A 14505-nucleotide genomic window follows, 5' to 3' on the forward strand; every position below is an offset into this window, starting at 1 on the left:
TATCTAGCTATTAGTAATGCCAAAAAATAACTTAGATAGTGTATCTCTCGCTCTATTTAAGCACAAGTGCGGTCCACTGTAACGTTACACTTAATATTTCGCCATTTACAACAGGCATTATGCTGGCTAGCTGTGCAGTTCTCGAAGACCCTGATCGTTCATCGGTTGCTTCGCCTGGTGAATTCTGTGAATTGCAGTCACCGGCAGCGCGCAAGCTTATTGAGCCAGCGCCTCTTAACGGGTTTAGCGGGAGCGGCGATTATTCCTGGATAAAGAGAAACCAGTTACCGCGGGACTGGATCTGAGCCTCTATTGTTGAAGTTTGGTGCAACTTTACCGCTAAAGGAATCGACAGCTGAACGCTCGGCAGACTTTCCAGCCCGTGGGCATGGAATAGAAAAGCGGAGTGGAGCCAGGCGTTAGGCCTGCGGATAACTAACGTTAGCTAGCTGAGCTAGCTGATGGGAAGCAGTCTATCCTTGTTTGGGTCGCTGTGCTAACTAGCTTGGTGCTATTTTTGCTAGCATAACAATTAGCCAACCAGGGTTGCTGGCTTGTTTTGATGTTGATATATTGAAGGAACCTGCTGGGGTCCACTGCACTTGTTTCCTGAACTTTCTCGAAGTTTTAAGTTAACCTTCTGAGCTAACATTGTATAATAAGCAAGCTAACAGTTAGCGAGCTTCGTCTTTGTCGTTGTTTTGAGCAGTGGGATGCATTGTGTGTTAAAATAATCTGTAACGTTATATTTATTTTGTAAAAAGGAATTGCATGTTGATGCTCAAACATCAGTTCGACGCAGTCCAGACCGCAAAGTCTATCTGTCCCTCCACGTTATAATTGAAATAGTTTTCGGTCCTTTAGTCCCAGTACCACCGACCGCTGTCTCCTGTCTTTGGCCGGCTTCAGTGGCTGGCCACACGGCACCGAGTGCCAAATGGAGGAACATGACAACATGGACTATTTTTACCAGCAGGTAGTGCAGAAAGATGTTACCCGTAGGTTGCAGGTCGGACAGGATCTCATTGACTACCTGAATGACCCGCACCGGTCCCCGGACGTGGAGCAGGACAAACCCCGGCTGGATAAGACCATAGACGAGCTAACGGGATGGGTGAACTCCAGCAATTTCAAGGTGAGAGATCTTGGCCAGTCATCGTATGAGGTTATCGCAATATCACTGCAGCAGTCACCTTCTCGGCCTGTTCATGACTTATTTCCCACCAATTCACCAAGTGAGCTGGAAGAGCGAGAGAGTGGGGTAACGTTAATGGGAATTTTATGTCATTTGCCAAGAGGTTGGTTTCAATGCGACGAACCTTAGCAGTGATTAGGCATTTTAAACGAGCTGTCATCACTTGAGTGGTATGTAGAGAGAAATCGTATCTTATTTAAAACAGAGCTAATCAAACTGGTAGCCCATTTTCATATCTGACCTCCGCCAAGTCAGAGGATACAAATATTGCATACAGCGCTCTATCTCCATCTACTTTACGAAACCTAGAAAAAGCTAAAGGACATGTTTGTTTTTGACAACCTAGTAGTCTATTTCTAGATCACAAGAGGCAGACATATTTAAATGTCATGCCAGTGACCGAGTAGGACATTTGCAGGGCAGAGTTTATATTGTGGTATTGGCTGAGACTCTGTGTCTGTGTTGAGGGGAACCCCATTGTCAGGACTGCAGACTACTGTAGCACTGGATGGGATGGGGGAGGGGTTAGCAGACTCATTGTGTACCCTATGCTTTCTCTCCAAGTCATCGCGTTTATTGTCATATGCACAGTTAAAAACAAATTTTCCTGTACAATACAATTCTTCATTTGCCTTCATCTGTGAATGCCATTTACAAGAAAACATGAGGTATAAAGAAATACATACAATAAAAATAATCAAGAACACTATGTAAAATATACAATATAATATCCCTCGTTCATATATCTCTCGCTCTCTCTTTTTCTCCCCCCCCCCTCTATCTCAGACACACTGTGTGTGTGTGTGTGTGTGTGTGTGTGTGTGTGTGTGTGTGTGTGTGTGTGGAGGCCTTTTTGGCCTTGTCTTTGCCTCTCAGAAACGCTGGAATGTGACATTTTTGCCAAGTTATCACACCGATCCAGACAGCAAGTCAAAACAGTCTGAAATCTCTTTCCAAGGCGCTGTAAAATTTGACTCCCAAATCTCTTTTTGGACTGATTAAAACTGTCTGCACTGATATGCAGGACTCAGCTAGACTGTAAGAGTGTGTTCAGCTTAAGGAAAGCATCCTCTCTTGGGATCTCCTTCTAGTGGTAGAAAATGTTCATTTTGCACAGTCCCATGATCTGGTTTTGCATCTAACTACCTCAAAACTAATTTGAGAGAACTGTAGACATTCATAGAAATAGTAAAAAAAACGTTTGGTGATGGCGCAGTGGATATAACACACATGCCTCTGGTGTGGGAGATCTGGGTTCGATTCACACTGCAATACATCAGCCAATGTGTCCCTGAGCAAGACACTTAACCCCTAGTTGCTCCAGAGGCGTGCAACCTCTGATATATAGCAATTGTAAATCGCTTTGGATAAAAGCGTCCGCTAAATGACATGTAATGTAATATTGTAATGTTTGCAGTTTAGACTTAAAGAATCAATTGAAAATAAATGTGGTTATATGATGCATCCTCTCAAATTAGTGACCAGACCCAACTTGTTTGATGTGAATACGTGAACTATTGCCACCTCTTAAATCAACCCCATAACAATTACATCTCAAGCTGTAACAAGCTAACGTGTCCCTTTGTTCAGATTTGTTCCTTTATGTTGATGACACATTCGGTAACTTGAACTCAGTATCTGGCAGTGATGAGCGAGTGAGTGAGTTGTGACCCCCAGAGGCCTTGACAGCAGGATTTTAGTGATGCAGATTTGCTCCCTGTCGGCAAAAGGACAGAGGGGTTAGCTGTAAGCAAGATGCTGAGTCAGCACAGAGAGAAAGATGAATGGAGAGATGATGCAAAGTTGAAAAGCAGTGGATAATGAAGGAGTTAGAGGGGGAATCCAGAACTGGAGTGATAAATGGGGTAAGGGTAGGTTAGAGCTGGGCAATATGAAGATATATATTATCACAACAATATAAAAATGTTTATCATATATATATATATATATAATAAACATTTTTATATATATTTCTATATAGTTTCTTTATGTGAATAAACCAGCGGCAGAACTGCGTTACGGGAATTGCCCAGCCCTATGGTAGGTAAGTGGAAAACACAAGTCAGGACTCATAAATACATTACATGTTCGGAGAAGGCGACTTTACACCAAAGTTCCCCTTTTTTGAAATGGATAAAATATTGCATTTCCCCTGTCCCCTTGGCCCTCTTCATCACTCTATTTCACTTGTGTCCTTGTTTGGGTCTTTTTTTTTTTTTTTTTTGACAATGAGTCAATTTTACGTTCTGATTTCTTTCCTTGTTCCCTCATATACTTTGCTCTCACAACATTATAGAAGCCCCTGCGCTTATGTGAGAAATGTAAACAGAGGGCATTAATATTGTATTCTGTATTTATGGGCAGCAGAGCCAGACACCGACTGAACTGATCGAGGGTTGATACTGCTAACAGGCTGCCCTGACCAGACACTCTGATCTTTGTGATTTTGTTTGAATTAAGATGAAGTGTCAAATATGCTTAATTATTTTTACGCTCAAACCTTGATAAAATATGTATCACAATGCAGGCTTTAGGATACAATACGCAAACACTCCGTACAGTCAGCATTTACCGGTTAAATGTATCCACTGCTGCGTTAATACGTTATTGTAACCCATTTTTGTGTTAGTCTGATGTTCCTAAACCCTTCCTGCAGGTGCTTTATAGTAGAAACCTTCAAGTGAAAATAATTGATTGCAGCTTTTATAATTTTTTTGGGTGCTTTATTATCAGTAGATAAGTGTTATCAGTGGTTATGAGAAGATCTGCAGCTGCTTATTGCAGTTTGGTAAAATCTCAGAGCTCAAATACAGAAAACTAAGGTATACGTTGTCTTTCCCATTCTGTTTCCTTTATCCTCAGTAGTCACACACCAACCTTAGTGAAGCTGTGGGCTAGGTGAAAATCCTGTTATGATTCTGTTACTACACAAAAAAACAAACAAAGGTACGTTTTTGCCATTGCTTTGTACCACAGAGTTGTGTTTAACAGCAATGTGCCTCATGCCTACGGATTGCACAGTGACCACACAGATGAAAGTGAGTGTATATTTAGTAGCACGGCTTTAGCAGGGATTTGAACTTACATAGGCCTCCATTCACTCTCAGTAAGCCATGGCAACAAATCCACATATTTGAGAAGCTGGAACCATCAAATGTTTGGCGTTTGTGCTTGATAAATTACTTAAAGCAGTGTCAACAAATTTCTTGGTTATCAATGGATTAATGGTCTTATTGTTTCAGCATCTTTTTACATTTAGTCCACTCCCAGATGTTGCTGTGTGAGCCTTGGACCCTTAAATCACTTAAAGCCCCTCTAGAATCCAGAGTAAACCCTCTACATGGTATGCGAAGAAGCAGGCTAGACCAACTGAGTCTTCACAAAGAACCATTCATACTTGGCTACATATTTACAGTTTTCTTCTCCAGCATACCTCAGTTGCACTGATGTTTTGAAACTTGCAGTCTTAAGATGCAGGGGTGTCCTTTTAAGCTACATTCACAATACTATGTTTTCATTTAAAAACGCATATCTTTGCTACATTTATGCCAGTACTCCTGCGTTTCCGAGCCCCTAAAACGGGAGACATTTTGAAACACTGCTGAAACCGTTTAAGCTTGAAAACTCCGGGGTTGCGTTGTAGTCTGGAAGTGCAGAAATGGTGACCTTTGAAACGTCAACGCACATCAGTCAGTCCTATCAGTTAGGTCATCTTGCATACCTTTCAGTAACAGTTCTACCTCGTCGTTGGTCCAAGCAAATAAATCCCTGGTCTTACTTTTATATTCTGTATATTCAACTTCTACATCCATGATTATCAACCACAGAGTAACCTTAGACAATCTGCTTCCTGTTTACATCGGCACTCGCGTGCCCAGTCTATGTGAATGAATAGTCATGTGATATGCAATGATATGCACTATCAGTGTGTTAATATGGATGGAGAACACTTATGATATGGAGCCTAAACGCTTGTGTGGATGGAGATCATTTTTGTTTCAAAACGCTGTTTAAAAATGCAAATGTAGTAGTGTGGATGTAGCCTTAAGGTGTGGACACACAGAGCCGATAATCGGCCGTTGGACAGTCTGGCGAGGTCTGTGACTTGATTCTGTTTGGTGTGTTCCGTGCTGTCATCCGTCCGAGGGGCCGTCGTCCTTCATTTTGGCCTATTTGACGTGTAATCGGCGAGGCGGGCACTGCCGGCAGTCGGACTCAAATGACCCATCTGATTGGTAGAAAACTAACCCGGAAACGGGGAGCGGAATGAGCGTGACTAGAGCCTCTCAAAATCTGACGAAAAATCTTTTAAACTGACCTTTGTCAATCTGAAATGAAGACAGATTCAGCACCTGCACGGCCTATTTCTCTCTTACAATGTTTTCAGAAACACGTTTCAGTGAACTATTTTAGTACAATATGAGATCGTATTCTGAACAAGCCGCCATGACAGTCTGTCTTTGAATTTCCGGAGAACCCATGTGACACGTTCGTCCAATCAGCTACCGGTTTTCATTTTTGGGCGACAATACAGATTAGCGCTGCCTGCTGTTACGGAGACGTATTACATCTCGTCGCTTTGGTGTGTTCCGAGGCACTTCTTTGACCAATTTGGGGAGACTGATCAGTCCAACTGCCTTTTCTGCCGACGTTTGGCCGTCGGCTCTGTGTGTCCACACCTTAAGACACCGCTTTGTCCACATGCCCAATGTTTTTAGAATTTTGGGGTGATACCTAAGTGCCAATTTGGTCTTTCTTTTTTCCCCTTCTTTCCTCCCTCATTCCGTCCTCATCCTTAGTCAGTTACTTCACTACAGGAGAACATTTCCCCTCCTTCATTTTTCTCCTGTCCAAGGTAGATAACAAGCCCAGCCTTTTCCATCTCTCATCCTCTATCTCTTCCTCTCTCTCTCTTCAAGTGAAGATGCCATATGGTTGTGGGCGCTGAGCTTGTTTGGGGTGCTGGGTGGAGGAGGAGTGGAGGCCTAAGGGCTCCTTCCTTCCTGTACTGTTTCTTTTGTCTCCTGCTGTTTTTTCCTCCTTCCCTCCTAAATTAGGTCAGTATGAGGGAGTAATCATAGTGACCTAGAGCGCGTATTTCCTCTCCAGATGATGTTTTTTTCTTCTTCTGTGGTATAGCTTGGCCATCGTCCCTGTATTTTTCCTCATTGCCCCCATCCTCCCCCTTTTGTGTTGTTGTTACCTGGCTCTGCTCTTCCTTTTGACTAAAATAGGGAAAAAACTGCAGGCTGACTCCCTACTCAAGGCAGAGGAGTCTGGAGAATAATGTTTAATGATTTTCTTTTTGGACTGTTTTACCGCAGCACTGCCAAAACAAGCATTCCAGGAACACAGCGCAGTGTGGGATGTGATCCTAATCAGAAACACAGTGGAAAACTCAACTTTACCACTCAACAAAAATCCAGTCTACCTTCCCCCTACGAGTCATATAACATGCCAGTTTTTCTTTTATGACTGAGCCCAATCACAGTGGCGATAGACAAGAGAGATGAGTTAGGGGACTGTTAAGGCTCACTTTAACAAACATCATGACATTGTGAATACATTGCATACATCTTAACATGTTGTCCCCTCAACAGTTTATTCTACAGTTGACTTAAACGTAAAATATGTAATCCTCTCTTTTGCTAAAGCAATAGCAAAAGAGGCAGTTTTGTGACGTTGTGAAGTAGCGTGGGATCAGGGCAGTTGTTGTCTTTACCAACACTGCTGTCATTGCAGTCAGCTTCTCCCAGTTAGGATTCCTTCAGTGTTCATCGTTCCGGAGGTTTTTACCAGAATTATCCGCAGAGGTATCCTCCTCTCCAAAACAAATGGGCCAGTTGATTAAAATTGGTAAAAAAAATAAAGCAGTCTCATCTTCAAAATCTGTGTTTTTCCGATGCTGTTCAGCTCGTTGGCAGAGGGGCTGTGAGCTGAGCTGCCGCTTACATTTGCTCAGCTTGTTTCTTTGATAACTTAAGATCAAGACATCCGATGATTAAAATCCTTTATCCGGTTAAAATAAATAGAAGAAAACGACCAAGATCTAAAAAGTGTATTTAAAATTAAAAAAATGTGGCTTAGAACTGGATAAAAGGTCAATTCATGGCCACTTCTGGCAGACAACCACCACGCTGACGCATGTGCAAAGGGGATATGACAGGCGACCAAATATAACAGAATAAAATTACAGATTTCTCTGGGTTTTAACATAGTTGGAAACATTTGGGATAATGTAAGTACACAACTCAGTACAATTTACAACATAGGTCTAGTCGTTTTTTTTTTAATAGATATTTTAATGTGGAAATGTTACAAATGAAATGTTACATATTATACCTTTTTAAGTCATCGTGGTGATATCCAAGTCATTTGATTTTTACCAAATTTCAACAACAAAAAAGTGCAAATGAATGTGCTAGCTGCTGTTTTGCAGAAAGTATAAAGAAGGCACAAAAAGGTTACATAATCAAGAGTGCCACAGCTGTCACAGTAACCTTTTGATACAGGATGATGTTACCCATTAAATGTGGCATGTGTTTGTTTCATCTCGTTATCCGTGAACATTTTCGACCTCAGCCAAGCGCCATACTTCAGAACATTTGTATGACAAAATAATCTCAACTGAAAAGTCCACCTACTAGGTTTTCTGGAGCTTTCCACTGCATTTCAGGGTCTTCACCAGTGAATGGAGCTGGTTTAGGTATCCTTGCTTATTGATGACGTGATAACAAGTGGTTGGGGCGTAGTAGGGGTTCAAGGATGGTCCTAAAACGTTTTATTGAATTTCTGGCATTACCATTCATTCCAGCTTAACAGGTAGATGGAAAATCACAGTAGCTTAGTGTAAATATTGTACACTGTGTACTGTTCCTTAGTATTTATTTGTATTTTTATACATATGTATTTCAGTTCCAAGCCTATTTATCCTATTTACTTAAAACATTCTGTTATTTATTTAGAACATTATATATATCCTTGCATTTGTATGTTTTATTTTCATGGCCGTTTTTAATTGCTCTATAATGTTTATGTAAACCACTTTGAATTGCCTTGTCGCTGAAATGTGCTATAAAATATCAAGTTTCCTTGCCCTTCAACCTCAGTCAGTCAGTCAGGCAGGCAGGCAGGCACCAGGGCATGGTGAACACCGTTGTGCCTGTCTAACTCGGAAGTGCAAAGTTAACTGCACCGCGATCTCGCCATTATATTATATTGCAAACGCTGTCTGCGTGAAATTTAGAAAACTGCTGCGACCGCTTTACTTGCATTGCTGTGACTCATTGTGACTTAGAGGCGACGTCGTCACGCTCTGTCTGCACCGCACCCCTGCGTGTGTGTCAGAGCTAAGCCCCGCTCACTGTGAAACATGCAGAGAGGACAGAGATGCTCGCGCTTGATTTAACGTCAATCTGTCCTCGGTAGTACCGATTACCGGTTTAAAAAGCTATTGGCTGACGGACTTTGAGTCCTTGAACATAAATAAATTACCCTTCACAGTCTCCTCTGTTTGCTGAGTCAGCAAACCTCAGAAGAAGTTTGATTCGGCACTTTTTTATCCATTTGGGATGCCAAGATCAGATTTTGTCTAAACTTCTCCAATGAGAACCTGATTTAATCCTGTCTTCCTATCACTGTTGCCACTGTGGTTCCCACATGTGTGTAAGCAGACAGTGACACTGGTCAAAATGTACTCAATTTGTGACATGAAAAGTACGGGAAACTGCTGTGGAATATCATATACCTGAAGCCAGGTATATTATAGTATGTGTATGGCCCACTATAACCTTTGCCTCTGTCTTGCTCTGTGTTTTGTAGGTGGCATTGTTGGGGATAGACATTTGTGGTGCGTTTGTGGACCGCCTGGGAGAGCGGTTCAAAACATACCTGGCCACAGGTAAGATATCTAACCTATACCCACCCTAAATTTCCTTAAGGTTATGCTCTCTTTACAGTTAAACTTGTTCATGAAATGTTTTTTTTGTTCTTAAACCAAGCTTGCTCACAAAAAACTTAGTTAAAACTTTTAACTTTTTCTTGCTTCTCAAATGCTGAAGTAAAAACAACTTTACACATACTTTTTATGTTTTGTGGAAAATTCCTTGTCCATGAAATGGATAACAAACCTGTACCTGTATAAACCTGTTATCAGACATTATATAGACACATGCTTACTGTTATATTTTAGTTTGTCATTCCTTGCAAAAGAGATAAGAATGTCTTTCTTTGTTCAGTTCATCAGGCTCAAAGGTAAATGCTGCTACGTTCATCCTTCCATTGTCTTAAGCAGTGCTAATAAATGGCAGTAATCGCTACAATTTCCCAAATTGTATTCAACAACACTGTTCTGTGAATGAAGTGTAATAGTTTCTGTATTGTTGTATAGACTCTTCAGCATTTTGACCTTCCATTTAGTCACTCACTTCCACTTTGTGGTTCCTCAGAGACAGACTAGGAGCACTACTCTAAAGCCTGGCACCACCCTCTTTCTACTATATATCATTTAGGCTGGTATTTGTCTGCCATGCTGTAGCTCGGCCTATTACACCCCAAAACCACACCTCACATTCATATGACCTCATGCACTGAATCAGATCAGATGTCATGCTCTGTGTGTGATGTCAGCGCCAGCCCTTGTGTGTGCCCGCTGAAGGTGTCACCAGCTGTCTTTGTTAACCAGGCTGGCTCTTGTCACCAACAAACACAGTCAGTCCTGCAGTGCAGCTCTGGGATGACTGGACCTGTCACACAGTGCAATGTCTGCCATCACACACACAGAGAAATTTCGCTTACTGTCTAGGATGGTGCCTTAGTCTGGCTCTATGTATATGTGTGTGTAATGGAAGTGTGTGTTACAGATTGATGGTAAAAACCTCTCTATGAGCCACTGCTGGCTCTGGAATCTCCCCTTTCTCCATCTGACTTCCATCTCTTCTTCCCTGTATTCTCTCTCCTTCCCCCTGCACCCCCCCCCACACACACACACACACACACACACACACACACACACACACACACACACACACACACACACACACACACACACACACACACTCACTCTCACTCACTCACTCAGAGGGGAGGAAGATGAGATCATTGAGACTAAGTGATAGTATTGATCTACAGGACTGACTCAGGGCTGCTATACTGTATGTGCTTTGTTACTGCACTTTTGGCTATCTTGCAAAGTAACTCCCAGATGTGAAGTGAGAATGGAAGTGAAACTTACAGGTCACACAAGGCTGTACTTGGACCTTCTTGTTGCAATGTGACAGATAAAATGACATGATTGGCCCAGCAGCTGTGTGCCAGTTTGTTCGTCTTGTTGAAAACAAAATGAGTCAATTTGCCACACAAGGGGGGTGTGTGCGTGTGTGTTCATGCTTACTACAGCAGATGACGTTGTGTGCAACAATGTCCCCCTGTCATTTCTTCTGTTTGAGAGTATTGTCCTTGTTGCCAAGGCAACCAGCTGTTTTGGTAACATAATACACACACACACACACACACACACACACACACACACACACACACACACACACACACACACAGAGAGAGAGCACGGGAAATGGACAGATGACATCACTCCCCATGCTGAGTGTGTGTGTTTTTATGAATGTAGGCTCATGTCATCCTGTGGGTATTAGTTTTTTGTCTCATTGAGTGAATGTTAACGGGAGATTGTGAGTTTTTTGTAACTCAGAAAGTTTAAAGTTTTCCATTTGATGGTCAGACAGAGAAAGATTCACCAGATTTGGCATTTTGTCGGTTTGAACAGGATTTTCAGCTGCAAAGTTTTGGCGCGTTAGTGAGCATTTATGAAAGCAGGACTATGTATATAGGATCGACTCACAAATTATAATAAAGAAACATGTCAGCCAGTGCAACGTTTTGGCTCATTGATGCATTTTAAAATAGCTTTGGGACAACAATGGAAGACTATCGCACAGAGGAATAAGATATATCAGGCTTTGCCTATTCAGAAAAATCTTTATAGGAACAAATCATTGTTGATTTTAGGTCTTTTCATGAGATGTGTTGATAACAAGAAAAATATTTGACATTTCCAGGATCTCCTTTTTAAATGATCTCTTCACTGAAGATTATTTATTCATATTGTCAACCACAAATGGTCTAAAGATAAAAATCGGTCAAGTAGCTGTTCATCTGATATTAAAGCTGAAATACACCACAAGCTGAGGGCCCTCCTGTTCACTCTGTTCCACATTTCATAGAGGATTAGAGTAACCATCTGAAACATTTGTGTAGTTGAGTGAATGCCAACATTTAAAGGCTCTTACTCCTAATTCTGTACATTGTGGGTCACTGTATTACATAGGCCGTGCTACTGGAGCAGTTGTGTTCGTTAAAGTGGAACTGACACGAGAGCATTTGATGATCTTGACATTATTTTTAGTCACGGTCCATTTCTCATTTCCTGTCATTTCTTCCCCTCGTCTTATCGGAGCCTTGGTGTCAATGGTGGTATTGCTTAAGCTTTAACATTACAATGTCTTTCTCTGTCACACACCCACAGACTAGGGGTGGAACGGTTCACAAAATTCTCAATTCATATCACAGTTTTTGGTTCAGTACGTTTTTTTGTTTTTTGTTTTTTTTTAAGAGATAGGTGTATTTCCAATTTCAACATGCCTTCATTTATTTATTTGGCAAAAAAAGTTTGCCTTTACATAATTCTCTAAACACTTCTTAATTTTCAAATCAATATTAACAGAATAGGTTTTCTAATTAGTGCAAACAAAAATCAACTTTGTTATTTATTTTTTATAAAAATGTCCACGTTATAGACTAAGGCCATCATCAAAGTGAAGCATAAGCTCAGTCAGCACTAGACTTTTTTTTTGTTTTTTAACATTAGCCTATAACATGTCAGTTCTTAACGGAACAAATTGTTTTTTTCACTTGAAATTAAAGTGGAGTATTTTAAATACAATGAAAGGAATATGGCTGGATTCTTATCAAAAGGAGAAGTGCCACTGTTATTAAAAAAAAAAATAAAACGCATCAAGTACAACATAACCCAAACACACAATGTAAACTGTTTTCAAAACAGCACTGCTCTGTTCATTCTATTTTCATGTTCCTCTGCAAGACCAATACAGTTCAAGATTTACTGTGCCGCTGAAATGTCAGCGGATAGTTAAGCGGCTCAAGTACCACTTGGGGGCAGTCTTCATTGTCATGGTTTGTTATGGTTTTCTAATCCAGTAGAGGCTCTGTCATGTGTGGCCTCAACTGCAGTTTTCATACATCGACTCTCATCATTACCCCAACCTCTCTGTCTCTCTCTCTCTCTCTCTCTCTCTCTCTCTCTCTCTCTCTCTCTCTCTCTCTCTCTCTCTCTCTCTCCATTTGTGCATCTCTTTTTCTGTCTGTAGTTTTGCCAGCTTTGGTGGACAGGCTGGGTGATGGGAAGGACCAAGTCAGGGAGAACAGCCAAGCTGTCATCCTTCGCTGTATGGAGCAGACTGCCTCGCCCATGGTGAGACACACACACACACACACACACACACACACACACACACACAAATGTCAGCCTCAGGACCAGACAAAGCCTCTTGTTATAACCGTCGTATAAATAGTGATTGAAACCAGGATATCAGACAAATAAATTTTTTGAGCGATTGATTTCTAGCACCACGTGTAACATGACAGATATCAGAATAATAACTTTTCGTCACACAAAGATCTTAATCCCTAAAATGGTTTCAGGACTGTTGTGTTTCAAGTTCAGGCACTGAGTGTAGATGATATGAAAGGTTGCAATGTGAAAAACGGTGTTGTATTGTGTGTCTGGTATTATGTTAAAAGAGTCAGTAGGCAGGAACCTTTAGATCAATTGTAGTTATTCGAAAGAATGCACGATCAAGACAGAGACAGCAGACAAATTACAGCCACCTCCACATGAATAGAGATTCACTACAGCTGAGAGGTGCACTTTGTCATTTGGGCTCCCTCACCTGGGAATTAAAGGAATTACACAGGCTACATCTCCACTCTGCTTTGGGTTATCTACACACAGCACACATGCGCATCGCCACAGATTGTAACCTCCTCTGCACTCTGTAATCTGCTGAAACCCCTGATGAGCTGTTTGGCAGAACCTTCTTTTTCTCGTTCCTACTGACACTGTCTTTCTCTCGCACTCCCATTTTCTATCTCTCCTTCGTCCAGTATGTTTGGGAAAAGCTACTTCCTGGTTTTAAACACAAGAACTTCCGCAGTCGAGAAGGAATTTGCCTCTGTCTCAGTGCCACGCTCAGCACGTAAGTAGCTTCCCCCTCTTCATCTGTATCACTTTCAGGGTGAAATGTGAAAGAATAAATTGTAAAGCTATTGTATGCATATTTTATCTCATCTTGTGGGCAGAAGGTCATACGTTAGTCCTTACATAAAACATAAACATACAGTATATCTAATTGTACTTACTTTAAACAAACTCATTGATTTCCTATCTATATACATATGTATCTATTTTCAGTTATTGATGTTCACACACAGAGGGGTCAATTTATTCCTATGTGTTTTTATTACTATCTCTGCTAGCATGCCCCATTTAGTTTGTTCAAGAAACACACACAGTCTCTGTGTCCAGGGTTAATCTTCTTAACTGTTTGTGTGACTCTGTGGAGCTGACACACGTGCTGCGAATGGCACCACCACTTTTGTCATGTGGCGTTAACAACCTTAAAGGATACATGTTGGCCAATTGTTGCTTTTAAAGAGATTTAAAAATCTGTTCTCTAATCACCCCGGCCTCAACTCTTACATGGTCTCATGCTCAGCTGTCAGGCCTGATGGAGCACATGTGTTTTACTATTTTAATTTGAATGGGACTGACTGTATCTTACTACTATGTTCTGAGGAAAATATGCTGGCCCATTTTAAATGAAAATAGACCAATTGAAATTGGCTTGTTTGTTAAACTAGACAACATTTTCTCACAACGTATTAATTTCTTTCAATACATCATGACTTGCAAATGGTCAATATTAATGTCACATGGTTAGCTGCTTTTTTTCTCGTATGTTTTTTTGGGCTGTGTACGGCCTTTTGACTTCATTTTCATTGTATTCTATACACATTTTATGTCTTCTGCTTATTCCTAAATTAATTGGTTTGTTCTCATCTCCTCCAATTAGCTATTAGAGGATTTCTGCTCTTGTAGAATGCCACACAGTCAGGGATTGTAGCGACACAGCTGTCATAGTTACTCTGCATTTTGCAAGATCATTAAACAAATACACCTATAGACTTAAGACTAAACGAATGCTTTCTAGCCTCAC

General features: G+C 41.1%; 1 protein-coding gene across 50 annotated transcripts in view; it reads left to right on the top strand.

The window, feature by feature from the left end:
* The first annotated feature begins 167 nt into the window (after positions 1–167).
* clasp2 (cytoplasmic linker associated protein 2) overlaps positions 168–14505 on the top strand; it is a 61162-nt gene continuing 46824 nt past the window's right edge. For 24 of the 50 annotated variants that reach the window (XM_035993350.1, XM_035993351.1, XM_035993342.1 and 21 more), the window contains exons 1-4: positions 169–1135; positions 9017–9095; positions 12598–12701; positions 13394–13485. In XM_035993350.1, coding sequence (XP_035849243.1) covers positions 938–1135; positions 9017–9095; positions 12598–12701; positions 13394–13485 — 473 coding nt within the window. In that variant the 5' untranslated portion in view covers positions 169–937. Of the gene's footprint in view, positions 1136–9016; positions 9096–12597; positions 12702–13393; positions 13486–14505 lie in introns of all 50 variants that reach the window. The other 26 variants (XM_035993382.1, XM_035993377.1, XM_035993369.1 and 23 more) reach the window with 3 other exon arrangements.

The sequence above is a fragment of the Sander lucioperca genome, chromosome 16 (genome assembly GCF_008315115.2).
Source record: "Sander lucioperca isolate FBNREF2018 chromosome 16, SLUC_FBN_1.2, whole genome shotgun sequence".
Taxonomy (NCBI): Eukaryota; Metazoa; Chordata; class Actinopteri; order Perciformes; family Percidae; genus Sander; species Sander lucioperca.